The 26,737-nt window shown below is 37.3% G+C and overlaps 1 protein-coding gene across 2 annotated transcripts in view; it reads right to left on the reverse strand.

Moving 5' to 3' along the window:
• Positions 1–26,737, reverse strand: part of SNX9 (sorting nexin 9) — a 62,957-nt gene that overhangs the window by 3,686 nt on the left and 32,534 nt on the right. Inside the window, exons 5-16 of one of the 2 annotated variants that reach the window (XM_053938874.1) lie at positions 21,970–22,153; positions 21,057–21,207; positions 19,574–19,658; positions 18,731–18,856; positions 18,333–18,450; positions 15,717–15,847; positions 14,184–14,287; positions 11,794–11,897; positions 8,998–9,075; positions 3,828–3,904; positions 2,768–2,857; positions 1,213–1,327 (exon numbers count right to left, since the gene is read on the reverse strand). In XM_053938874.1, the coding sequence (XP_053794849.1) occupies positions 1,213–1,327; positions 2,768–2,857; positions 3,828–3,904; positions 8,998–9,075; positions 11,794–11,897; positions 14,184–14,287; positions 15,717–15,847; positions 18,333–18,450; positions 18,731–18,856; positions 19,574–19,658; positions 21,057–21,207; positions 21,970–22,153 (1,363 nt within the window). Of the gene's footprint in view, positions 1–1,212; positions 1,328–2,767; positions 2,858–3,827; positions 3,905–8,997; positions 9,076–11,793; positions 11,898–14,183; positions 14,288–15,716; positions 15,848–18,332; positions 18,451–18,730; positions 18,857–19,573; positions 19,659–21,056; positions 21,211–21,969; positions 22,154–26,737 lie in introns of both variants that reach the window. The other variant, XM_053938873.1, reaches the window with a different exon arrangement.

Here is a 26,737-nt window from a genome sequence, read left to right on the forward strand (position 1 = left end):
GGACTGTTCTCATGCTTCCACAACCTGTTCTGCCTGCAGCACTCAAGTTATAGTGGAACTGTTTGTCAGATTGGTAGGGGGTCAATTACACACCAACCTGGGCACTTCTTGGACAAAGCCAGGTTCTTGTATTACAATACTCAAGTGCACAAAGATTCAATAAAAAATACAAGCAGAATTTTCTTCTACTGAGGTAAGTGTTCCTTCCTGAAGGGTTTCCAACAGAATTTTGGCTTGGACATTCAGATTTCTAAGGGTATAGATATCAAGATGTAAGCCACAACTGTAAATACTTAGCTCAACAAAAAAGAACAAAAAAGATACAACCAGTAGTGTGTGACTCCTTCTTGACTTACGCTGTTTCAATAGATACCTGAGAAACAGCATTACTTGAATTTGTAACACCAATTTCTACATCTCTTCTCAGATCCCAGCTTATGGCTGAAAGAAGTTGTTAAATATATTTTAGGATATCAATGGAGAGAGAAGAAATATGCTACATTGTAAAAGTCATCCTAGAGGTCTCTTCCACAATTACCACACATACAACACAAATCCTCTTGCATCACTGTGACTAAGAGGAAGGAGATGGGGAGTTTTCTTGGTTGTTTTTAAAATCAATTTTGTGTGCTGCTCTGACTTCATCACATCACATATCGAGTACTCTTGGCTTTAAATAATCTACAAATGATGCAACCCCCTCAGTAATGAGTAATCTTATTGAAGTCAGTAACATGGTGCACTTAATGGCTTGATATCCTGCAGGATTGAGCCTGACTCCTCACTTCGCCAGTTTTTCTAGTGCGGTGTGCTGCACCTTCTATTTACAACACCTCTAACCTAAAGAGGAAAAAGATCATTCAAAACAAATCCAGGAAATAGAGATCTTATCCAAAAGAACATGAATCTCAGCTGGGAGATGGATTATGTCTGACTAAACTAAAAGTCAGAAAAACACTTCTGCTAATGATGACCTGCTTTGTGCACCTGGGTCTGTGCTTTTAATTTGAGACATTATCACTTCCAAATCAAAGAATCAGCCTGGGGAATTTGTCTTGGGGTTTTTAAATTGCATTTTCAAAATATGTGTCTTTTGCAAGAGCGATGTGAGATTTTTAAAAAAAGGGAGATGCAAAATAACTCCAATTTAGAGAAACACAGAAGTCCTTCAGAGGTCTACAACACTGCCATTTAGCTCAAAATTTGGTTTACCTTGTAGTGCATAAGCCATGGTGCTCACACGTTTCACCATGTTCTGTTTGTCTTGTGGCGTTATTTTACTGGTTGCAACTAACTTGTCACTTTCCTTCACTCTTTCTATTGCTCCCTGTAGAAACCAAATGCAGAAAGATTAAAAGAGTAGTCAACTTAGGGGTGTTCATAGCAATCTAAAATGCCACTATCTACATTTTGAGTTTGCATTCAGTACACATATGTACACAAAATGATTGATTCTGCCTTCTCACATTTTCATCCAAAGGTTGTAATTTCACTTTATTGATTCCAAGAGTCCTTGCAAAAAGTGACTTCAAACACAGCTATGATCAGAGTTATCAGCAAATTGAGTTTGGTACAGGCAGTAATACACAAGGATATATACAAAAAGGACAAATGGACCAAGCTTCAAATTACAGATGACCAACATAACTGACATCCAAAAGCTTGTAGAACCTTCTCTGTACATTTTACAAGAGAACACTGTTTTTCAAGAGACTACAATTCATTGCAATGTACAGCCATTGATTCAGGAAAATCCTCGAGTCACATAAATAACAAGCATAAAAAGATATGCCTCCCCTACACAATGTATTTGTGCCAAACAACATGCAAGTTAATCTATTTACACGTCTCTTGGCAGTAGGCTTATGTTTCAAGTTTTAAAAATATTTCTTCTCCTTTTATGATATTTTTATGATTTTTTTAATGATATTTTCCCCCAATGATTCTGTGGGATGAGGGACTGAAATGTCCTGAAGAAAGAACACACAAATCTGATACGCTTTTATCTTTGTTGCTCTCAGAAGTATATTCTAATATTCTTGTTTTATACATTTAATACTTCAAGTGATCAAAAAAAACCCAACCCCACATATTTGTGCACTTGTTTTAATACTTCACAATATTTTGTTTCCTTAAATACATTGCAGCAAACACATGATCATAAGGAAAAATCTATGACCAAAAAAAAAAAAAAAAAAAAAAAAAAAAAAAAAAAAAAAAAAAAAAAAAAAAAAAAAAAGGCAGAATATCCAAAACTACACACCATAGCTTTTGTTGGTTGGGTTTTGTTTGGTTTTTTTCCCCCCAGAAATGTGAGAGCTTAGCTCTGGTCTCTGGTTTTTGATATTAAAGAAACTTCAGTGCAGTGCATGATTATTTATCACATATCAGCAAGCCAGCCACACAAGTGTACACAAGTTTTCCTACAATACACATATGGTTTTATTAACAACTATCATATAAGGCTCAAATATTACAAATTTACACTACTGCTATTCGCTCCACTGGGACATGAAGTCAACCTGAAGAAAATCATGAACCTTCTACTGCTCTATTATAGCAGAAAGTTGTGGTATTCTTGAAAGAATTTCTAGTTTTTCTTGCCTCTAAGTACTTCTCATTTTAAAAATCAACACACCAGTTTCACAGAAACTTCCAGTGTTTCAGCAGCAGGGGCCAGTCTGCTGCACAAATGCAGGGTACCATACCACCACTTTTGCTGCTGTCCCCACTGCCCAGCCCTTAAAAAGAAAGGCTCTTCACATACCTTATGTGCTGCTATGATGTCAGGGAAGCAACCAAGAAATCCCTTATATTCATGATTTGTTTCCATCAAAAAGTGAAGATCTTTCTTTGGCTAATAAACAAAGCATAAGCATAAGTAAAAGTACCTGTGGCAAATTAAGACCACAGAAAAGAAACTATGATGCCAAGAAAGGGCAAAGGGGAAAAACGGGAAGGAAACAATCGAGAAGACCCAAACCAAAATATTATTTGTTTATGCAAGTTTTTCATATATGAAAAGGGTTTTTTAAAAAATATAAGATTTTTAGAGCAAATCACTGAGCATCATTGTGCAGATGCCTCTTTTCTTTGTTTCATTTAATTCTAGCTCATGAAGTGGTGGGGTTTTGCCTTTTCACCCAAGAAGAGTTTCCAGTACAGTCTCTCATTACATATACAAATATGCACATGCACAGGTGCATCTTCTTAGTTGTCAATGTGGAAAGATGTTTTAAGAAATTTCAGACTCAACTTTGAGATAAAGAGGATCTGCATTTTGGAGACTTTAAGTGTAACATGCTAAACATCAATGTGTGTCTCCAACACCAATCAAGGTTTATTTGAGCCAGATTTTTACTGAAGCAGGCAACTGCATGTCAAGGCAATGAAGCAGCTTCAGTACACAGGTATTCCCCCATAAGGAGCAAGCAAAATCTGGATCCTGTAGACCAGATGTGGGGAATGCAGAGGGAAGGCAGAAACTCTATCCTTGATTAAATATCATTCTTTTGTATCAGTAATGAAGACAATTCACAGATATCAAAAAATGAACACATTTAAAGACCAAACAATCATTTTAGTACTTTAGAAACCAGAAAGTGGCCTTTCTGACCAACAGAAATGCCCTCTCATCACATTCCCCCTGAGCTGACACAGAGCAGAAAAGAAGATGAAAATGCATTTAGAAGTGTTAATAGCAATTTAATTGGTCTATAGCACTAGCAGCTATGTTTTAATCTAAGAGGAAAAAAGAAAAGTCAGAAGGAATCCAAACAGGTGATATGTTTGTACACACTACGCCATTGCATTCATAATACTCCTACCTGATCTGCTACAAGACTGGCAATTTCTTCGTAAGTTTTCCCTGCTTCTGTTATTGCTCCATTGAGATCAGATTCTCCTAGAAGTAAACATCAGTGTGCAAATTACAGTAAGTCAATTACAACAAAAAACTTGTCTTGATTCAAGCAAATTTATAAAATAACCTGTTTACAATAATAAATGGCTAGCCATCCTTTCATAACCAGCAGAAATAAGAGAATTAAAAAAAAAAAACATTAAAGGAGGAAAACTGGAGGTCTTGTAGAAAATTAATGTTCTACCACAGTACTAGCACTACTTACTTCCACATTTAATAATTTTAAGCAGTTTAAATACACAGGTATTCTTCCACATGGGGCAACAGGAAGTCTACCAGGATGGAAAGGAAGGAAGAATGAGGAGGGCTACAAAAGATGGACTGACAAAGCTGATGTGCTACTAGTCCTGAGCTCTCTGACAATCCTGGATCATAACCGTTCAAAGGTCAGAGAAGCAAAAGGAGGCTCAAGTAACTTTTTTCCTTGACAAAAGACTGCTGATCCTTTAGAGTACTCTTAGATAATATTTTCAAGCTCTGTAAAAATCACTGGTTTTCAGAGTGAGTTTCTAACTTTCATCCTCATATGAAACAGATCAAAGGGCCCTACAATCTATGCTTAGCAATACAGACATCACTATAAATCCTAAGCTAGACAGCACCACAAGCACTTATAACAGTGTATTACTAACAGGACAGGCTACGTGAGACAAAGATGGAAACAAGCCTTACATTCTTGTATGTTTCATGCCACTTCACCTTCCCATCCATGTTAGCTTGTCCAAAGCTCGTAGTCAACAGTACAGAAAGCAAATTGAGGTAGAGAGTAGAAAGGCGAAGGTATAGTTTGCAGATGTCAAACTTTAGTTTAAGAAAAAAGGTTTTCTTATGCTTTCAGACATGTTTTGATATTAGGCAGTGGTTAGTCTTTTATGAACTTTTTAATTTTATTCTATAGATATTAATCAGTGACTTAATTGAAAAGTACCATAGATTTCATTAATGATTAATCTGAGCATTAAAGTATCTTGTTTTATTACAACATATGGTCTAATCTACATTAGAGATTTATTATCTAGGATTCCTTCATTTTAGCATGTCCTAAAGGAAACAAGGTAATGACTGAATGTTGCTTCAGTTCTATCAATCAATTCCTACTTTCCATTAGAATGGTTTCATAAGGTCAAAAAGCTGTGACCAATCCTAAGAACTAATCAGTCCAGTAACACAAACACTGCTAAACAAATCACTCTTTTTCTCCTATTTGGGCCTGTTAGGATAAAATAAAAATAAAACCAACACTAATTCCCATTGTGAGACTCAAGAGGTACACAATTCATAACATATCTTCACCTTTTTGTAAAACAATTTTAAAAATTGGAGGGTGATCAATCTTATTATTTCAGGCTTAAGGCTTAAGTATTTTCAGTATTTCAGAATTCTTTTATCTGCTCAGAAGTAACCTTGAAGTAACTGCTGCTTAGGCAACTGTCTCCTAGATTTTGGGATAAAACATGGTGTGGCTTCAGAGTCAGAAGCCAGGTTGGTCTAGATATTGCTGTTCATTTTATAATGCCATAAAAAACAAAAGAGGAAGAGTATATATGCATATGTAACTTGAACAAAAAAACCCTCCCCTTCTGTACTCACTCAAGGAACCTTCATAGAGGTTCAAAGGACCTAGACAAACCCTCCCAAAACCAATCATCTTTTATTTTCAGTATTCTCAGCTTCTGAACCAATGCAAAGCTAGAAATTGCCTTCTTAACTCGGTCCATGAAAGCTGAGTTGGGTCCCAGTGCAAGGATACACCAAGATGTCAGGGGTTCTTTAATCAACGGAATAGCAGAAAGCCCCAGATGTTGCTGACATTTATAACAAAATTATGTTAGCGTTGAGTACATATATGCCCAGAAGAAACAGAGAGGACCTAAAAGCATTGACTGAAGGTAGCTATAAAAAGAGCAGTTAAAATGGCCAGTAATATTCCACAGATATTTCAACCCAACCACAAGGAGAAACAGATATTTACATTGATTTACAGGCTGCATACCGTCATATGGAGATGAATAAAGACATAAAACTATTGAGGAGCCTTTTGTAGATGTTTAATAGAACATCTCTTAGCAGTTCAACTGCTTGGTAAATGCCAGTGATAATTATTTCAGAAGGAATGCACCAGACATATTGGGAGAACTAATACTCCAAGTCTTGACTGGGACAGATGAATTTTTTTTTATAAGAAGTACTTTTGTTTTCTTTTCAAAGTACATTTTAATATAATTCAGTAGGGAAAATCACAAAGTTTGGTTTACTAGCAGCAAATACTTGCAGCAAAGCATTTCTTGATAAGTACACCTCCAACTGATACGTTCAGCACACAAGCAGCTTGTAAAGGAGGATTTGCCTGTTGCTTGCTGACAGGATAGCGAAAGTTGTGTGTAACTGCCTAACAGAATTCCTGAGGGGTGATGTAGGATTAGGAGATCTTACTATGGTTGAATGGCATACCAGTCATTCACATTTTCTTAATATAGGAGAAAGACTCCTCCAGATTTGGTACCGCAAAAGAGAAGCCATGCTATTCGAGGCTGTGTTAATCTTAAGAGTATCCTATGACACAGTAACATAGGCAACACATTGCCAGGCTGCAGGACACTTCCAGGCATGTTCTGGTACTGTCCAATATGCATTTTTGGACCAGGATCATGTTTGCAAAGTGCACATTCTTGGAACCAACTGGACAACACATAAGCCCATAACCAAGTTAAATCAGAACCTCTCAGTGTGTTCTTAGTAGTTTTAAAGGTACCCTTGCCTCTGCAAATACTCTCTAACACACACTGGGGCTGGCAATGAATAGATAAGGCTCATTCTGTACCATGAGAAAAAGAACTAGAGTGAGTCAGATTAACAAGTGTATCTTGCCTGGTGCAATCTTAAATATTTTAGGCTAGAAATTAGGAGAGAAGGCAGTAGACATCACTACACATAAAGCTTTGCAGAGCAAGCAGGCATCACTGATGAAAGTGGTACAGGCAATAGATACATCCCATCCTAACTATGCAAATGAACCAACTAACAGTAAATGCAGTAAGTATGTCAGTAGTCAGTTACCAGTAGCTAGAAATGTTTCTGTCATCAAATCAGTCATTGCAATTATCAGAGGCCTATATGCTTAAACTTTCAGAACACTAGTATTACAAAAAAATCCAAAAAAAACCAACCCAACCAAATAAAAAAAGAAACAAGGATGAAGAGATTCAGCTCCCAACAGAAACTGAACGGAGTGTCCTTAAGCATGGCTGAATGAGCCATTCCTATTTACTGACAGTCCAGAAAAATCATACATCATACTTAGCCTAGCTACTACTTCTTCATTGGAAGCAATGTCTTTTATATACTGAGATCTGGAAAGCTGTGCCCTATCAGTTTAAATCCAGGTGCTTACATCTCTTGCAGAGAGTCTGCTTAATCCACAGACCTGTACCTGATGGAATGATCAGGAGAATCCATACATGAGCAGCAGGCAGGATAGAGTGAGAGAAGCAGTGATGAAGCCATTTAAAGCCACATTTGCATCTTACTTGCTCTCTCTTCCTGGGAATTCAAATTAAAAAGCAAAGAATCCCATATATTATTAATTTGGAAATAATATAAGGGCACAAGTTATTGAAAAGAGCAAAACGTGGAATCAAGGCAAAGGCATCTGTAGGAAGGGTACTTATCTCAACAAGATACAGGTGCAACCAGCTATGACTGGGCAAATAGCAAAGAGATATGCTTGTCTTGTTCCCAAACTATCATAGGATCAATTTTTTCATACCATTCAAAGATGCTGGAAATCAAATCAAAGCTCTCCTTTCTAAGGCTGATCTGCAATTTTGTACTCTAGTTTTATGACATACCGTTTTCCCTTTACCCTAGCAAAAGAAGGTGCTAGAGCCCAATCAATTTTCAGTCCTTTCCAAATACTTCCTGCTACAGATTTTATCCAGGCAGGATTTAGAGTTTTCTAACGCATGCTAAGAATACATAATCATGCAAATCCCTATTTCATTCTCACATCCAAAAGTGACATTTGAGGCAATATGCTATGCTCAATTCTAACTAAGCAGTCGTCCTGTTGAAGTACAGGACACAGATGAGAAGAAGCTATGGGGACAATGCCTATTTCCAATACTTCCAGCAGCAGAGAATCTGTGTTTCAGAAGGTTGCATTTTAGTACATATGGGGCAAAATGTTTTAAGATTATAAAGCAAGAGATAGATGAGTAGTCAGAGTACGTACTGGTCAACTAAAATTTCTAAGATTGTTTCTAAGGAAACATTTCAGGAAGCTTCTATGCTACAGCATTTAAGGTTTTAGAACACAGTAATTTTGCTATCAAGTATAGAAAGAAAAAACCCCAAAACCTCAAACACCTTTGAAAGGAGAATCTCAGGGAAAACTGACTCAACAGGCACCCTCCATATATGAGGAAATATTTTCCAGTTGTCTGGAAAACTTCAATAGAGCTTAACATATTTAAAATTTGGTCTAAAGATGATATTTTAGGAAAACTTTGAGCAATTTATGACCTCCTTTTCCCTCCCACAACTTTCATACCTAACACGACAGGCTCTTTTTTAGGGCTCTTGAAGGAGAAGCAAAGGTGAAGGACATGAAAAAGCTACAGTAGCCAACCCTCCAGCCCACATAACGGATTATAAAACACTGTAGTAAGTTCTCCATCACCATGTGGAGTTGTTGTATCATGAAGTCGCACAATAGTTCTGTGACAGCTATTTTCAAGGCCCCATTTTCTCTCCTTTCCCTTTGATACCACAAAAATGCTACAGCATGTTTGGTCAGTTAGGTCAGTCACCAGTTTATATATTAAGAGATCAAACTAAACTCTTCCACCACCACCAACCCACCACAGGATTATACAGTGAGAGAAGACAAGATTGCAGACTAGAACATAAAAACCCCATAACATACACAAAAGAAAGGTTTCAGATTTTTTTCCAGAACCATGTTTGACATCTAAACCTTAAAGAGGAAAGCATTAAGATCTTCAGAAAAAAAATGTAGCATGATGTAATTAAAATACCTCTTTTTAAGCAAAGTACAAATGAAGCTATAGAAGTACCTTGGTATCCACTAGTGCTGAAGACCAGTGCTAGGCTCTGCAATGCTTTTCCTATCTTCTGGTATTCCTTGGGCAGTGCTGAAAGTGGGAAAAGGATGAGGAAAAGAGGGGAAACAAAAGCAAAAAACCAACATGGGTAAGTGAAACTAAATCTGCAGCTTTTCCAAAACTTGATGAAGCAGATGTCAAAAACAACTAGATTTTACATTTTCTCTAGTGACACATTTACAATCATATTCTTTACGCCCTCCCCGGCTACGCATGTTCCAAAACTGGATAAAGCAATTGCAATCTGAATTCTTAAAAGGTACAAACAGGGAAACAGTGTGTGAATGCTATTAAAAAAAATGAAATCTCATTGCATTTCTATCTCAGAACTCCTATGCATACAGTGAGATTTTTTTTTTCCCTCCCCCTCATGGGGGAAGGAAGAGGGGGAAGTGCTGCAGTGTGATATCAAGAATAGATCTCATTAATATTTTAAGAGAGGAGATTATTATACAGACACATAATACCTAAACTCATCTCAAATAATGAATTTTATATTTAAAGGCACTGGAAACCAAGATTATCTAGGTATAAAAATTATGCAAGTATCTAAATAATAAACTTGGTTTTTATAATCTATTTCTTGAACATGCATGCATAAATTATTCCATCACAATTACATCAATCAGCTGTGATTTATGAGTGCATTCATTATTAACACTTTGAACAGCACCACTCCAGAGGCCTAAAAAGCAATCTGAAAAGCAAAAGCAATTTTTTATATGCTGCCTATGCTAGCAGAAAAAAATTCCAAGTAGATATGGGTTTTGTTATCAAATATTTGTATTCAGAGGGTACACTGCCCAGGCAAATAGAAGGTTTTTAGCTGTTCTAGCATCCCACAATATCTGATTTTTACAGAAGAACACCTTTGTGTGGTATAAAAAACCACCACAAAACCCCCAAATCATCCTCCCACCCCAACCACCTGATTTTATTGATTATCTTTGATCAAGCTCTTCTCCACAAGTCAGACTATTTATGATAACTGGTCTGTCTTACACTACGAGTAGAATTCAGACTACTAGAGTTCTGTTATCAGCCATTACACTCTGAATCTCCAGATATTGAATCTCAGTGGAAACTTTAGGGAAGACTCTTTGGTTTCTTTTCACAGGTATTTAAGAAGTTTCCACTATCAGTTATTTTAAATGTCACTGAATGGAAAGCATGTAACTATTGCTCAGGAAGTGCCAAAACTACTTCCGATTAAGAGTAAAGTCTTGAGCTGACAGGGAACTTAAAACCTAAGAGACTATTAAAATTTTGCATGTTCCAGTTTACCAGTCTCTTTTTCTTGTATTCAGTATCAATGTCTGGAAAATTAAAAGTTAAAAAAAATTAAATTTTAAGATTTTAAAAAACACAAATTGTATTGCTGCATCTATGCTAAGTTGTAAGTATTAAAAGAGTAATTCATTATCTAAAGCACTAGTGTTGTAAGTTTAGGAACACTAAACTTAGCATTAAAAAAATACTGAATTTCTAGTGTAAGCACAAGTCACAGCCAGCCCTTGGTTTTATCATTACTTCTGTAACTGCAAAGCAATGCTGTTTTTCTAGTCTCATCTGAGGAACCTTATTCCTTCCCCTGTTCTCTACCTTCCCCTCAGTATAATTTGCTAGTGAAGCAAGATCTGTACCATGTTAGAGCTCTGTCATGAGTTAGACTATTTTTGTCCAGCAGGAGGGTCAGTGGTGTGTAGAAGGAAACTCATTCAAAACTGAGAAATGTAAATAATTTAAAGTTAACATCCTATAGCTATGAAAGTCTAATGTAATCACTTCCCTGAGAGATGGAGCTTCTACACTACCCATTCTCTCTGGTCAGCCCCAAATATTCAGCTGTAGTGTTTGATTAGTAAGAGGCAAAAACATAACTCAGGAGATATACTTCATGTTCTGGGGACAACGTTTTGGGTTTTTTTGTGGGAGTTAAAAGGAGAGTAAAAAAAATTAAGGTGGTTCAAGGAGATTTATGTGATAGGTCTTTGGTTGCCAGACACTACAGCCTGCCCTGAAGTGTTTCTTATTATGATCCTCAGCTGTAGTACCTGCTTCCTTTCAAAAGCTGCCTTGTGGTGGCCACAAACACTGAACACTGCTGTGGACTAGGAAATTAGAGCCCAGGCAGAGTCATAGGGACTTGGTGTGAAGTTCTGCAACCCTAAATATCTGTGGGAAGGAAGAGACAAGATAGGAAAAAAAAAAAAAAAGAATTGGGCTAAAGATTAAGTTAGAATCAAGTTGGTTTTTCTTTTCTTTTCTTTTCTTTTTCTCTTAAACTCATTTAATCTTTAAATCACTCCTCCTAGCATGCAAGGATCCTAAATAAGGGGTTAATAAGATGCAATTATTTGAAAATATGATTTCATCAAATAAACAGGTCTATTTTGCCCATGTCACTAAAATTCAAATAAATGACTAATATATGAGAACAGGTCCAACAAGGGCTTTAGCTGCATCACTAGAATTATTTAACTTTAAGTATTTTTAAACCTATGGGCAGGGAATAAATATTTCTGAGATAAAGAAAAAAACCCCAAACAACCCAACAAAAAGCCCCACAGCAAACTAACAAAAAACTTGCACAATTTATACTCTTAGACTAAAAATAGCCAGAATGTCATACAAGTCCCATGATAATTTAGGAGTTTCTTTAAAGATGTGCCTTGAATTATACACACTGAAAAAAAGAAGAGAGAAAAGCACCACAGAAATGAGTCCTGAGTTCAGAAGGACACTTACGCCCTGTACACCTCTTCCAGTGCTCTTGTCCCACTGTCAGCAGCTCTTTAACTCCATCATCCATTGCTTTGGTGAACCTACCCACTGCATCACATTTCTGTTCTCTGTGGCATTTTGAAAAGCAAAAACAAAAAGCAGTTTAATAGATGCATAATGCTAACTTTAAATGCAATACTGAAATGTTAAACAATGTCAACTCTGTTTCAAAAAGTATCAGAGATATAAACCCATTCCTTGAAATTTCTGCCATTTCACTGAATTCAGAATTCCCCTCTTTATATATAGGCATTATTTGTTCCCTTTTTCCTCCTCTGTTAGACTCATAGACATGTGGCACTGGATTAGCACTCTTATTACTGTGTAATAGAAGTAGTGAAATTCAAACAACAATGAAAAAATAAAAAGAAAATAACTGTGTCAGATATTTGGATAGAAGTCTAACAGGTGAATAAAAAGTAATATAGCAACTCTCCTAGGGAAATATATATGCATACTTTCATATTATATTGTCAATATCATTGTGCTGACTTGGATTATAGGGAGCAAAAAAAGAGAATTCTGAATTAGTATGTGCCTTTGTACGCCTCTTAAAGCATTTTTGCATGCAGCTATCAGAGTTTTCCATTAACACAGCACTGCATACACAGCAGTAATTTGTGAACTCTACAGAAGAAAACTAAATGTATATTTTATAATTTCCAACAAGATTTATTTAAACTGCATCTGATCTTTCAAATTATCTCAGCCAAAGCCTGCATGTGACAGCTGTAACAGCAAGGGGACACTGAGTGACTCCCCAGAGCCAGGGCAGCAGCTCCAGCGGTGGCCCAACAACCTAAAGATTCCCACTTCCCCACCAGCACTTCGTTCCTCAGCTGGAAACCGTACACACATAGTTATTTGCACAAAATCAGCACCTGGGCTTTTTAAGAGGCTCTTGCTTTACTCCCCTTAACTCAGGGGCAAAACATCCTGTAATTTTCTAAACTTCATACATTATGGTCTCAAGATCACTGAAAATGCTTATGAACCTGTGCAGGACTCTAAATATACTAGCAAATTTTTTCAGTAAAGAACATCTTCACACTGAAGAACCTAAGAGTTATTGAACAAGCTGCTTTGTCCACGTTTTAAGTGGAGTAATGGCTTTCAAGACTCACACACACTTTTAACAGCATTTCCATGCACTAGAACATGTGGACATCTGAGATGTTACAGCAACCCCTGCAACTGCTTGGAAATAGGTCCCCAGCACTACTCCAGGCTGCCAGTCCCAGCCCAAGAACCCATCCCCCTGGTAAGCATTCTCTTTGGGCTGGTGTGCCCTCTGTCAGGGGTGTGTGTATGTACTCTGGGTAGAGAATCCTCCCTCACATTCACCCCTTCAGCTTTTACACCACTGGAATATACAGAAACTACATCACTAAAGCGAAGTAGTCAAGGTTGAAACCCCATGGTTGAAGTGTAAGTGACCTAAAAATGTGCATGCTTTTCTGCTGGTACAGAACTGCTACTGCACAGCCATTAAATCCTCTCAACATGCACTGCATCACTTGCATAAAGCCTGTATTGGGTGTAGATCCACTACTGCTTTGCTACTAAAAACATTTCTATCCAGTTTATCCACACATACACACAAAACATTATCCAGGTTTCTGTGTTCCAGAACAGTAAGAAAAGCATGGCATACATACTACATCTTCTAAGAAAAATTACTAAGCCTAAAGGAGTGAAATAAAGGCTGTACCCATAAAATCAGTCTTTAACTCTGTGAAACCCAAAGATTTATCACCTACAGAATGTACACTAAAAAGTGCATGTATATGTAATATACACATATATAAAATAAATATAACCATCTGCACTTCCAGAATGAAATGTGATAATTTAAATAATTTTCATTTTTAATAGCTTTCCATGGATTACAGATATTCAAATCATACTGTGTGTACATTACATACAACTATTTTACAGAAACATTGTTCTGCTTATTGGTCCATCTACAATTATTCTAAGGTATTTGGTAAGTTTAGCATGTTTTGGAAGTGTTGAAATATTAAAGATCAAAACACACTTCCACAGCAATACAAAACATAACTCCATAGGACCTGACAGTACTCTATCCCATCAACTAGTTTTACATAAATTGTTGTAGGATCAGCATTCAGCCACTGAAGTCAAAAAGACATCACATAGAGTTCCACCATTGGAGGGGTTGATACGAAAATCTCATTATTTAAACAAATTTTCAGGTCTGCCTTGATGAATGCCTCTTCAAATCCATGAATATACGTGCACATTTAGTATCTGAGTTTTGGATTATCTCAGCATCTGTTGTATACCCAGGTCCACAATGCCCATACCAAAAAAAAAAAAAAAAATCACCTTACATTTCTACCATGTCCAAGTCAGGAGCTTCTGGTTCCATTGTAGAAAAGATCATGACTCCTACAGTTTCATCTTTTTCTGCCTTCCTCTTTCCAGTTTTCCACTCCTTAAAAAGAAAAAAAAAAAAAAAAAAAAGAAAAGAAAAGAGAGACACAACATTTGACCACCACTCATCCTTCTTTAAAGGCATATGCTTAAGGAGTGAATTAAATGTTTAGGAGAACAATTAATCAACAGACCACCCCTGAATTAAAACCTTTCATTAAGAAATGAAATCTTCAGAGGAGCCAAGGCTTTTTACAGTTTCCCCAAGTTCTCCCTCTCCTCCTTTGTGCACTTTGTTATCTAAATTCTGGGGTCAACAGACCCTTGTGTATTACTGAGATACAGGGTAAGAACAATTATATTCAGCTGTCTCCACACATAGGATAAGTCTCATATCAGAAGCTGCTCAAGAAGATCATGAAACTATTATGCAATTATCATACTAAGTTCTTAGTGGTTAAAAATTCCCTGTGTATTGCAACATCTGTTCTGTTTATACATCTACAAATAAGAAAATAAGTAGTGCTGACTAGCTGGCAGAATTATACAACTCCCCACTAACCATCCAACTAGCATTTCACCAGGACTAGTACTTACTATGTTATTAAGCCTCTACTTACAGGATCACAGAATAATTCTGGTTAGAAGTATGTTGGTAGTTCAACCTCTGACTCAAAACTGGTCAGCTGTGACCTTAGTTACAGCAGACTTGAACCTTGGAAACTTTTAAGACCAGACTGGATAATTTACTTTTTCATCAAATTCTATATGTATTTAGAAGTATGAATATTTTGAGGAGAAAGTAGCAGAGTTTTTCTGTTTATTTCCTAATTAGTATCAGAGCTGGAGCTCAATCATGAAGAAACCATTATTTACTAAAGGTTTACTTACTTTATTTATCATTTACTGAAGATATTAAAATCTCTTTTTCAAAAAGCATAATAAAGTGTGTGTGAATAAAAAATCACTGCTTATATCAGGTAAGGCTGCAACATAGTGCTATTACAACCCATTTCAGTGAAAAACTGTGGTTTTGAGGGATGGGGATGGGGGCAGGGAGTTATTTTTAAATATAATACAGGATCAGGCACAACCTAGATCTGCTATGACGTAGCTTTTGTTAGCAGAGCAGCACCACTCGGAGGATCACAGTGATTACTAAATCCAGCAGAGACAGAGCAGGGCAACAGCCAAAAGAGTTTTATATGCTCCTATTCTGCTGGAGGATACAAACTGTCCCTTGAAAGACAGGCAACAAAGTTACTTTGAAGAACACAACTGTGTGGGAATGGTGTGTAGCATTTCACCAGAACAATTTTATGCCTTGTTTTGATCAATCAGCTGAGTTAGGAATCCCAGCAGTTTCCAGCCCAGCACTACTGCCCACAGTGGGGCAGCTACAGCACCGAACTCTTGGTTTGAAGGGGAAGTGTGGGGGGACAGCAATTCTTCAATCTCAGTCTGTGCATGAACTTTATTTCATTTCCTACCTTCTCATCTCGGAAATTGAGAAATTGCTGGAAAACTTCACTTTCTGAGACAACAGGATGGCGACACATTCTCGTCATCCAAGCTTGCAGCCTCTCCATGCGCATTTTGATAAATTCTTCTTCAAAGCGCCCTGTTACACATTGAACAATAATTCTTACATTTACAAGCTAGTAACTTCAAATTTCTTTTTCTAAAATTTAAAGTGAAACAACCTGTAATTCATCTGGTGAGTCATTAACAATTTAATGACTCAGAACTTACAACAATCATAGAATCCTCAGTTGGAATGGACTCACAAGAATTACTGAGTCCAACTCGTAAATAAATGGCCCATTATGCTAACAAACCAAAAGAACCTTAAATTACTGTATATTGATTACTGATCAAGACTTCTCATCCTTTTTAAGATAGCCACGAAATACTAAAAAAACCTAATACCCACCCACAACTCAAAAACTTTTTTTTGAAAAAACTAATAAACTTTTGGATGGAAAAATTAGGTATTCAGATGACCCAAGAGAAAAGCCAGGCACAGGCTTGGAAGGCAACTATTTTTCTGGTACAGTTTAGTAAAGTCTTGGTCAAGATGAGGTTCAAAAACATTATAGAAAAAGGAACAACATTCCAAGTTGCCTTGTACAAGCTAACAAAGCACTGAAATTAAACTGGTCAAAAATATTGAAATTGGATTGCTCAAAAATATTTGAAATTACTCAAATACAAATCACAGATTTAAAAAGCAGTCCCTCCTTTAAACATACTTCCATATAGGTAAACTGGGAAAAAAATCCAAAAATATCAATACATCATATGCATAAACTGGTTAGAATATACACAAACATGTAAGACTGTAACTGATTTTTTGGTACTTAAGATATTTTTAATACTACCTAAATAAGTAACTATTTTTTCTTAAACCAGTCATGCCAGAACAAATAAAAAATGAACTGTGTGTATGGGTATTTTTCCTGCAAATTAGCAAAAAAAAAAAAAAATCAAACACTACGGAAGAGACATTCTATATCCTTCAGTAATCCTTTGCTTCATTTTTAATCCATAAATCTCCACAGCATTCCTGCAAGGAGTGCAGAACACCAGAACAGCAGCAGCTGGAAGTTACATGGTGATCATTAAGCATATCATCACCAGTATATCATTAAAACCAGAATCCTGACAAAGTCAGTCCAGAGTCTTGTTCTGTCAAGACAAATTGACAGAAATGCTTTTGCAGACAGTCTTCAGAAAGAAGTCTCCTAAACACAGTGAAAGATAAGCACCCTTTTTCCAGTTTCTTCATGTTTCAGAAAAAGAGACGTGCTTTTTTTTTTTTAAATATTATTTTTTTGCATGGGGCAAGGTATTCTTTCCCACAGATTCCAGAAGACAGAAATTCACAGGCAATGGATTTTGCCAAGATGTGGTGCCAGACTCTTGGGTCTTTTAAGATATAGTTACAATGAAATCTAGGGACCCCATCATGTCTTCTGGTTTCCTGTTAACAGACATGCACACGTTTAATAAAAACGCTGGTCAATTCTAAACACGAGGCTAAGGGGAAGAAGTCACTTCCTCATTTTTCAGTTTCCTCGGCATTTATCCCAGCAACTTCATCAATGCTTAGCTTTCTTCAAACACAGCAGAGCTGCTGCATTTTGAGTGATGCCCACAGCCACATGGTTGGCAACATGCCAATGCTTGTATGTTTGGTTTTAGCTATTATCTTAAATGCTGTATAATCTTACCAGAAAACATACAAGTGGAAATGGGCTAAAGTAATGCATTTTCCTCCTATACAGGTGTCCATTCTTTCCTCCACATGCACTCTAGCCTCTACTTGTAGAAGAGAAGCCAGAGACTACTGAAAGTGCATAGGCATTGTCATACTCTGTTTCAATGACTAAACTTAAGTGCATTAAAAGGACCCAATCCCACTTTTCTTGAAGGCAGAACAAAAGATTTCCACAAGCTTCAGACGGTTTGGTCAAGCTGAACTAACATCAACAGAGCAGAACACTATTTGAATGAAAGATGCTTTCTAAATCAAGTGTGAAATCAAGCAGGAGGAGAAACAGCTGCAACATTTCATTTGGAAGCAAAAAATCCCCATCCCAACCAATCAGGGGATGCTCCCTTTCCTCTGGGAACTTTGTGTCAAAGCTCCTACAACATAACGTATCAAATGCAAAAGACAAAAACTTAAACAAAACCAAACACAATGCACGTCCCTTCCCAACCCTCAAAAAAAAAAACCCACACAAAAACATTTGCCCAGCCAATCAGCAAATACAGAATATAAGGAGCTATCTCTTCTCTCCAATAGTAATTATTATGTCACGTCATAACTAGGGGGATTTGTTTTGCTTTTAATTACCTTTTTTTAAATCACTAGACTAGATAATTCAACCTGAGTTTTGAAGTGATTCTCCTAGTATTGATCTACTATTATCAATCAGTCACAACAACTCATCATAAGTTATGAGTGGAGAAAGGTTGGGGTTTCTTTGTCACCTTCTTTAAAAATAATGGGAAAAACAAACAGTAAGAAATACCTGAACCTTATAAAAATCTGATTTCCTTATTTCCCATTCCATGAATTCAGAACTGGGAATAATTACCTGTTACTTGCTTGTCTGGAAGAGAAGGGATTGGAATGGCTAATCCAAATTTAACCAGGAGCCGCTCATACAACCAATCAAAGTGCTTGTATCTGTGGTTGACAGGCCGATTAGTGTTCTGTAAGAGAAACACAACTCTGAACTTGGACAGGCATCTACACACAGTCACATGAACCAAGCATGATCAGAATGATAACCATATGGAATGTAAATAAAATTAATTAGAGCCTTAATACAAAAGAACTTGAAATTCTAGAAAAAAGCAAATCTTTGGGGTATAAAAATATGACAACTACCACTTACTCTTACAGTGCTCTTACCAAGTCACACAATTTCTATTTATATGCACAAATGACACATATTTGCGAGACAGAAGATCCTGTTTCAGATACACTTACAGTGCAGGTCAGCTGATACTCAATGTAGCTCTTAAGACCATACATTTTAGAACCTTTTTTGGGATCTGCCACCACACAGTCAAATGTAGAGGTAGGATATACCCACATTGGGCCATAATCACCAATCTGTAAGAAATTGCAAATATTATGTTTAAATACATCATGTTGCACCAGCTGCAAACAAGGAGACAAGTATCTTCTCTCTTCACTTGAGAGCTTCCATTGATTTCAGTGAGAGGCTGAGAGTCTGGAAACAGAGATGCTTCTTGCAATCAGGGACAAAAGACCACAGTTGACTTTATCTTGTGTATTTTACATTTTTTCCCAAATAACAAAGAAACGGTGAATTCTAGGGCTGTTTCAACCACATTTCACTAGAACAGCATATAGACAGAAGAGCTTGGTTTTCAGATCAGAAAATGACCTGACCATCAGGACTGAATATTGCAAACCTCTACAAATGTAGCTCCTACATGTAACTATCTAGATAACAAATAGGCAATGTAATGTGTTTGCTCTGCATCTCAATCCCAAAAAGGCAATGTTCATCACAAGTAATGCAGATACAGTATGAGAAAAAAAGTACTGAAAATAATAATCATCATCATACATATGATTTTTATTATGACAGTTCTTTCTAATTATGTGTTCAGTACCAGTTTCTTCTGACCCAAATATATACAGCAACCTTGAGGATAAAAGTTCAGTTGAGAAAATAGGGAAAGGTGAGGAGAATTATAAAACCCAGCCAACCAACCAACCAAACCCAACCAACCAAAAAAAGAAAACAAAAAAAAAACCCCTACCACCCACACAGAAAAATTATTCACAACCCCAGCTTACAATGATGGGAATTTTTTCTTTGGGTTTTGCTAGCTGCTTTGCCAACAGATACTGTTCCATTCCAGGTTTTGCAAATCCAGGAAACCTAACAATAAAATGAAGTGATAAGTTAATTCTCCTTCCTTTGACATATGCTGAACTACCTGCCATTACAGGAAAAAACCCCTAAGTATTTCTCAAGTATAGGAAATAGTTTATGTGAATTACTGTAACAATCACCATTTTGCACTGAAAAAAAGCAGAAAAGTTTTGGCTACTGACATCCAGGTTTTTTGTGTATGTCTTGTGTGTCTGTATGTGTAATAGGCTCCTTCTTGCAGAGCAAAGTGGCTATTCCTGCCCTGCTGACCATCATACCAAACATAACAGGAGGACACAAAGTAACATCTGTCACTCCTCTGCAGCCCCACCCTCTCTGGAAACACCACACACACACAGACGCTCATGCACCTAAAATTTCAAATTACAAGAATTCAATCATCTGAAAGAATGATAAACAGAAGACCTATCAAGTGCTTCTAAACATGAGTTATCTTAAATAATTTATCCACCAACTAAAAGAAAGCCAATCAATCACTATAATATTCTAAAAGTCTTACAAAATGCCTTATAAAAAGCAAATGGTAGTCCTTTTTCTAATTAGGAAGATAATTAGCCCTTGCAGTATTGCCAACCTGCTTGCAGAAACATGAGAAGTATAGCAGGACTTACACCACAGACAAAAAAAAAATCTCTTAAAAAAGGTATTTTTGTGAGTTTACAACAAGTAAACAATGATGTACAGGTATTCATGCAACACTGGACATAAAAACCCAGTGATGAACAAAATTAACTAGTCATGCAGAGACAGTTGATTTTAGATAGATACCTAAGGAACCATTATTCTGCAATCCTATTCCATTCTGCTTTCATCCACTCAGAGATTATCACACACTAGTTTTCAGAGTAACAGCAGTTTTAGAATAAACAAACATTAAGATGCAACCTGAGATAATGGTAGTATAACCCTGACAAAGCTTGATGCTACTGTAAGATTTTTATCTATAAAATCAAACTTTCTGTGGGTCAAGAATCAACTTGGATGATGCACAAACACAGTAGAACAGAACTTTTCCCCACTAGAAACTCAGATTGCTCAAGAACTCTGGGGCAGCATCTCTGATCAGTTTCTACTGTATGGACAAGTCATCCACCACCTTTGACTTTCATTAAGAACAAACTGTCAAACATAGTCACATTTTAAAGACTTGAAGCTCAGGCACCGTGATAATGTCATCTTCCTGTATGACACCTCCAAAAATTATATAGCTTTGTCATGTACTTTCAAGCTTTCAGGGATCTTCCTCTGCTTGCTTAAGGAATATGCTCAACTACAAATCCACCTTCTCTGCAATATTTACGTTGCTTATTTCAAGGATGTTGAATTTACACATCTTGACAAATTTCTTCAATATATACACATTTCCCCTGCATTTTCCATTACTTGTTAAGTGGTAACTTCATAGCAGCTGCACGAGAATTTCCACGCTGGACCCCCCCAGCCTCTGATGTCTCAGTCTCCTTGTAACCAAGGTAAGATGGTGAAGTTGATTTTGGGTCATCCCAGTCATCATCCCAATCATCGTCATCAGCAGCTGCTGAAGTACAGGAGGGATCAGGGGACAGGAAAGGAGAAAGTTACATAATTTCTCTTCAAAAGCAGAAGCAGCATTCACATATAAATAATCAACCAGGTAAATATATTAAAATCTCTTTCAGCCTTCCATTTTACGATTCCTCCTCAATTAGCACTATCTCCATCAAATACAACCTGCAAAGCAGTGCACTAGAAATCCACTGAGGGAGAGGGGAAATAAAAAAGAAAATAAAAATTAAAGAAGAGATGATGGTGTTTTAAGATGAACTTAACTGTGTTCCATATTCATAGACTCCAAATTAGCATTCCCCAATTATGGGTTCTCCCCTTAATTTAGGCTGTTACTACAAAAAGGTAGAGAAGCATTCTGAAAATTCTTAAAATTAAGGATTTAAGAGACTATTCCTTCAAAGGCCCGAGAGCACAAATTCAAGGGATTTTAAAAGTTCCAGTTATGCAAGCTGAACAACATGCCTGAGAAGAGATCACGTATGCACAAGACTTTGGTTTGTCGGATTTCCATAAAAGTTTGAGGTGTTTGTTACTGTGGAACCAATTTTTTAAAAAATTATTACATTTTTAAAACCCCTACCATTTTAGTTTCCAGCTTACCCACATGGCAATGTGCTATTAGGAAACTGGTTTGGTTTGGTTTTTTAAATAAGCCACGGTCTATAGTTACGAAAGATTAAATAATTCTGACCTCTACTGTCCACCTACTCTAATTTATTAAGGAAAAAAACAAGCATTATTAGCACACCTGGTCCTTGATATGCCTGTGGATGACCAAATGCTGCTGCTGCCTCCCAGTTATTTGAAGCACTGTTTCTCTGGCCAGGTGCACTTTCTGGTTTCGTTGCCCAGCTGTCAACAGCATTTCCATTATCCCAGTTCCCAGACTTCCCAACGTTCCAGCTGGACCAAGGATCATTGGCAATGCTTGCCTACATTGTAGGAAGACAAAAGTAAAGAAGGATTGCTGAAGAAATTAACAACAACCACCTACTTTCTTCTTGAAGTCTTTCCTTTCCTGCTGGTAGGCTGAGTTTGCATTCAGCACTTCACTTGTTTGATTTAGAAGCAGCTGCCGAATCTTGCATTTCCAGCTACACAACTCTTGCATGCAGCAAGCACTTGGAAGAACTGATCAGCTTTCCAGCAATGTGACACCAATACATACTAATAAGAGTGCTTCTCCTCAGGGTAACTAAATTATTTGTTGCAACAGCATTAGGAAGCAATCTCACCCATGGTAATTATTTTACACTGACACCTTATTAAGTATGATACTTGTGAACTATCAATTACCTAAAGCCATGGGCTAATTAGCACATTTAAAACCAGAACTCAGAAGTCAAGAATTAGGTTTTTGCAAATACTTATTTTATCAAACTCAGATTAGTGACTTTACTAAAAGCGAATAATAAATTGCCCACCTACACCAGTGGCAGGGAGTGGTAGGGAGTTAAAGCCTAACCTGATGAGCTTCCCTGTAAGAACTTAACTCATTCACAGTGAAGATGAGGGAAGAAAACAGACATCTGCCAGGAAACAGTCTGGTATCTCCCTGTAGACCTACTTTCTCAGCATAAGCTTGTGGTGAAGGCACTCACACACCCCCTTCTGCTAATGCTGTTGTGGAGGTGGAAACCTCAGTGAAGGAGTGCAGAGCAGACATGTCTCTAACTGCTACATTTGGCAAGTTCATCTTGGCTTAATAGCTTAGCATCCTGCTCATCTCCTTGATTTTAACAGTACACTTTGAAAAAGCACTGACTAGTTAAGTGTAGTCTACTCCAGACACTTAGTGCAGACTTGCTGCAGAAAGAAAAAACTGCACACATATCGAAACCCACACACCCGAAGTGTAGGAGGAAGAAAGAGAAGAGGAAGGAAAGTAAACAAAGCTGAGAAGGCTTGTCTTGTTCAGCAGAGGGAGAAACTGAGTTTTGTAAAAAGAAGTCTCAAATCCTACTGATGCTAGAGCATGATTTTTACCATGAAGAAGCATATAAAAGAAGTGCCTTATATAAATTAATTACTATTAGACTACAACATTTACATGTATCTTAGAACACTTGCCAGTACAGGAAAATTAATAAAACTCCCACTAAAAACTAAATTATTATCTGCAAAAATGTTGCATAAGTGTCTTACACAAAAAGGTACGGCTACTCCACATCCCAATTTTCGCCACTAAATATTCTCTCCTCCCATTTTAACTTTGATATTCTAGTTAAGAAGTCTCCCTTCAGTTTTTCCTCAAATAAATTCATCTGACACTCAGATTTCATAGACACTATCAAATCATAAAAACTCAAAAATTATGTTATTACATAACGCCTTTATATATTTAGGTTCACAATTCCTTACAGGATCTGGAAATTAAGACCAAGCCCCCAAGCTGGGGAGAAAAATCACCATTCACAAGACTCACAAGTGTCAGTGGGTCTCCAGGAATTGAGAGAGGGAGACAGATTATGTGGAAAGCTTCTATAGTGATAGCTTGGGAGCTTTTTTTTTTTTTTTTTTGAGGATGAAACTGATGCAAGAACATTACTCCCTGGGGGACCAATAGTCTTGGATAGCTGATACCCAGTGCTACTTTGAGCAAATTACAAAGATAACTTACACCAGTCTGCTCTCTTCCTATCTTCACCTGGTATGAGTTTATGTAAAGAGCAATAACCACGCAGTGCATTAGCCAGAGTTCATTCCTGGCTAAATGAAAACACACAGGGCTGGGGCCCAACCAAATGGGAAAACATCCTTGCTTCAAACATAACTTGGAGCACATAGAAAAGACTAGTTTGCATAATATTAATATTCCTACACTTCTGCAATATGTTTTGCTGATCACTACCAAATGAAAGTCCAGAAGTGGCATGATCACCAAAAGACTGAGTAAAGTTTTCCTCTTTTCTGTAGTAGTTCACAAAAAATCTGGTACATGAGTAAAAGGTAAAGAAACCTTAAAATCTGCTGCAAAAAAGAGGACGGCAATAATATTGACACTACTAAAGAATGACTGTCAAGAGCAATCATCACACTCACAGACAAATGCTGATATACACAGATGCTGTACAGCACAGGGAAATGTATTACTTAAATTGTGCTCCCAGATGTCTTATCTCCATGTACCTACACGGAACGACTCTTCAAATCAGAAAAATCTACTTCTGAAGTGTACAAGAAAGGTGCGGGGTAAGCTCTTACCCCTAGATGTATCACCTATATGCTATAAAAGGGGTGGAATATGCTATTCTCCCCTCTGTTCCTTTCAGTCAAAGGGTCCCCATTTCTTTCTGAAGTACTGGGGAAGAGAGTAAGAGATGGCTTAGGAATCTATAGATAACAAATTTCAAAGAGCACTTACAGGATTCTCTTCAACTTTGTTGAAATGTTTTCCTGCATGCACACACACTGTGGACATTCCTAAGTGGCAGTCAACAACCAATAAACCTGGAGAAGGGCTCAGGAATCAGGCCTGCCATCCTCAAGGTCCTAGAGCATCATGGAGGACCAACTAAAGACATAGCAGTTACTAAAAAGGTCATCTCAGCCCTAGTGAGCAGTTTTGTGGATCTCAACAGCTGACAATCTTCATACAAGAAGCCATTTCTGTGGCCTAGCTCTGGTTGAATAAACCATAATTAAACCTCAAGTATTTTGCATCTTACAGCTTTAGTTTTCCATAACTGAAATTGATAATCCTCTGATCTCCTTAGTCATCACAAGAAAGGTGAAGAGCCCTTGCAAGAAGCTGATATTTAGTCAATATAATTTGATACAGTACACCTAATATCCAAGTATTCAAGCCTTCTCAAATATACACAAAAAGAAATGCCACACCCCACAACTAAGAAATTGATCAGCCTTCAAATGAAACATTCCATCTCCTTGCTCCCCAAGGTAACATCAAACAAGTACACTGAGATTAAATTCAAGGATAAACTCCTAAAAGGCAGCTGAATCACCCTTTTTGTAGACTACTAGGGACTTGCTCACTCCTACTGTCCTAGGAGAAAAACAAGACAAAAGAGCTATGTTGGGAACTGACAACAGAGGGAACCATTACTTAATGTTCTAAGAGGATTCCACTAAGGGCAGACTGAAACTCACTACAGAAACAGATCTTTACTGGTGGGGGTGGAGGATGGGGAGAGAAGCCTAGTATGTTTTTAAAGATATTATAATAGTTGAATGAGAAAAAAATTCCACCACAACAGAAAAATCCTCAGCTTAGATGTGGAATGTCAGTATCTTTACCAAATGAATCATGAATTAAATGGGAAAAGTGACATATTTGCTATTTTCCAGAGAATTCAAAGCTATAGACAGTAAAGCTCAGATAAGGCACTGAGGTGTCTCTCTGCCCTGGCTAAAAATCTTTATTTGATCTCCTGGCCAACTAATTTGTTTCTGGCAGACTCCTTCATCATATTAATGCATGCCCCTGATGGACAAATAGATCTATTCTACTGCTGAAGGATAAAAACCAAAAAAACCACAATGTTCAGATTGTAAGACTAATTTAAGTCCCCAGAAAGACCTAGGTTAACTGTGCCATCACAAATAATGGCCTCCAACTGTAAGAAATACACCTTGAAATCTACTCAGAGACAGAAGCCATGCTAGAGCAGTGAATAGCAAAAGTAAGCCTGATCAGATCAAGGGAAGTTCAGGACAGCCAAAGCTGCAATGACAAGTGTTATGCTCTTGAAGAGGAGTTTAAAAGAGACAGACAGCACAGAGCAATGGCAGAAGACACAAGAAAAGTCAAGGTGACTCAGCTGAATAGCTCATAAGAATGAACATACCTCTCCAGTTTTATAGCTGCCTTAGTTACCTGCATGGAAACAAAGCCTTAAGCATACTCAGACATTACACTAAACTTAAGTTCTTTGGATAACAGTCTCTGATAGATACATTTAAAAAAAACCCAAACAACTGAGTATATAGACAGACACCTTAAAAATTAAGTGTTTTCTCCATGAAGAAAGATGTAGGGCTAAAAGCCTACTCTGCAGCAATCACAGAACTGCATTCACTGTGCTGTTTAAAATAGAACAAGTGTGTATATTAGCAGATAACTGAAGCAGCTGCCATACCCACAATATTTTATGCCTAAGCTTTCTTCTTGGTAGAGCACTGTAGTCCAGGGCATTTCTTCCACTTCTGAAGGAAGGCCTCTTTTCTATCTTACAACATAAACATCCTTAAAGAAATCCTCTAGGAAAAGCAAAAGTGGAGATAAGCTAGATTTTAAGGAATAACCAACTTTATGGACTTAGATACTAGAATGTTCCCACAGATAAATACATGGAAGCAACATGACCTCCAAAAGCAGCTGGCAAGGAAGCTGTAGTAATGCTGTCCTAGGAACCCATTTGTCACTCAGCCACTCCTGTCTTCTCACTTCCTTCCTGAGGAAACCATAGTCCAACACCTCCACTACCAACCCCACTGCCCCCTTCATAACTCTGCAGCAGAGCTGGGCTTTGCCAGCCCACAAACAACACAAAGCC

Source organism: Vidua chalybeata, chromosome 3, assembly GCF_026979565.1.
Source record: "Vidua chalybeata isolate OUT-0048 chromosome 3, bVidCha1 merged haplotype, whole genome shotgun sequence".
Lineage (NCBI taxonomy): Eukaryota > Metazoa > Chordata > Aves > Passeriformes > Viduidae > Vidua > Vidua chalybeata.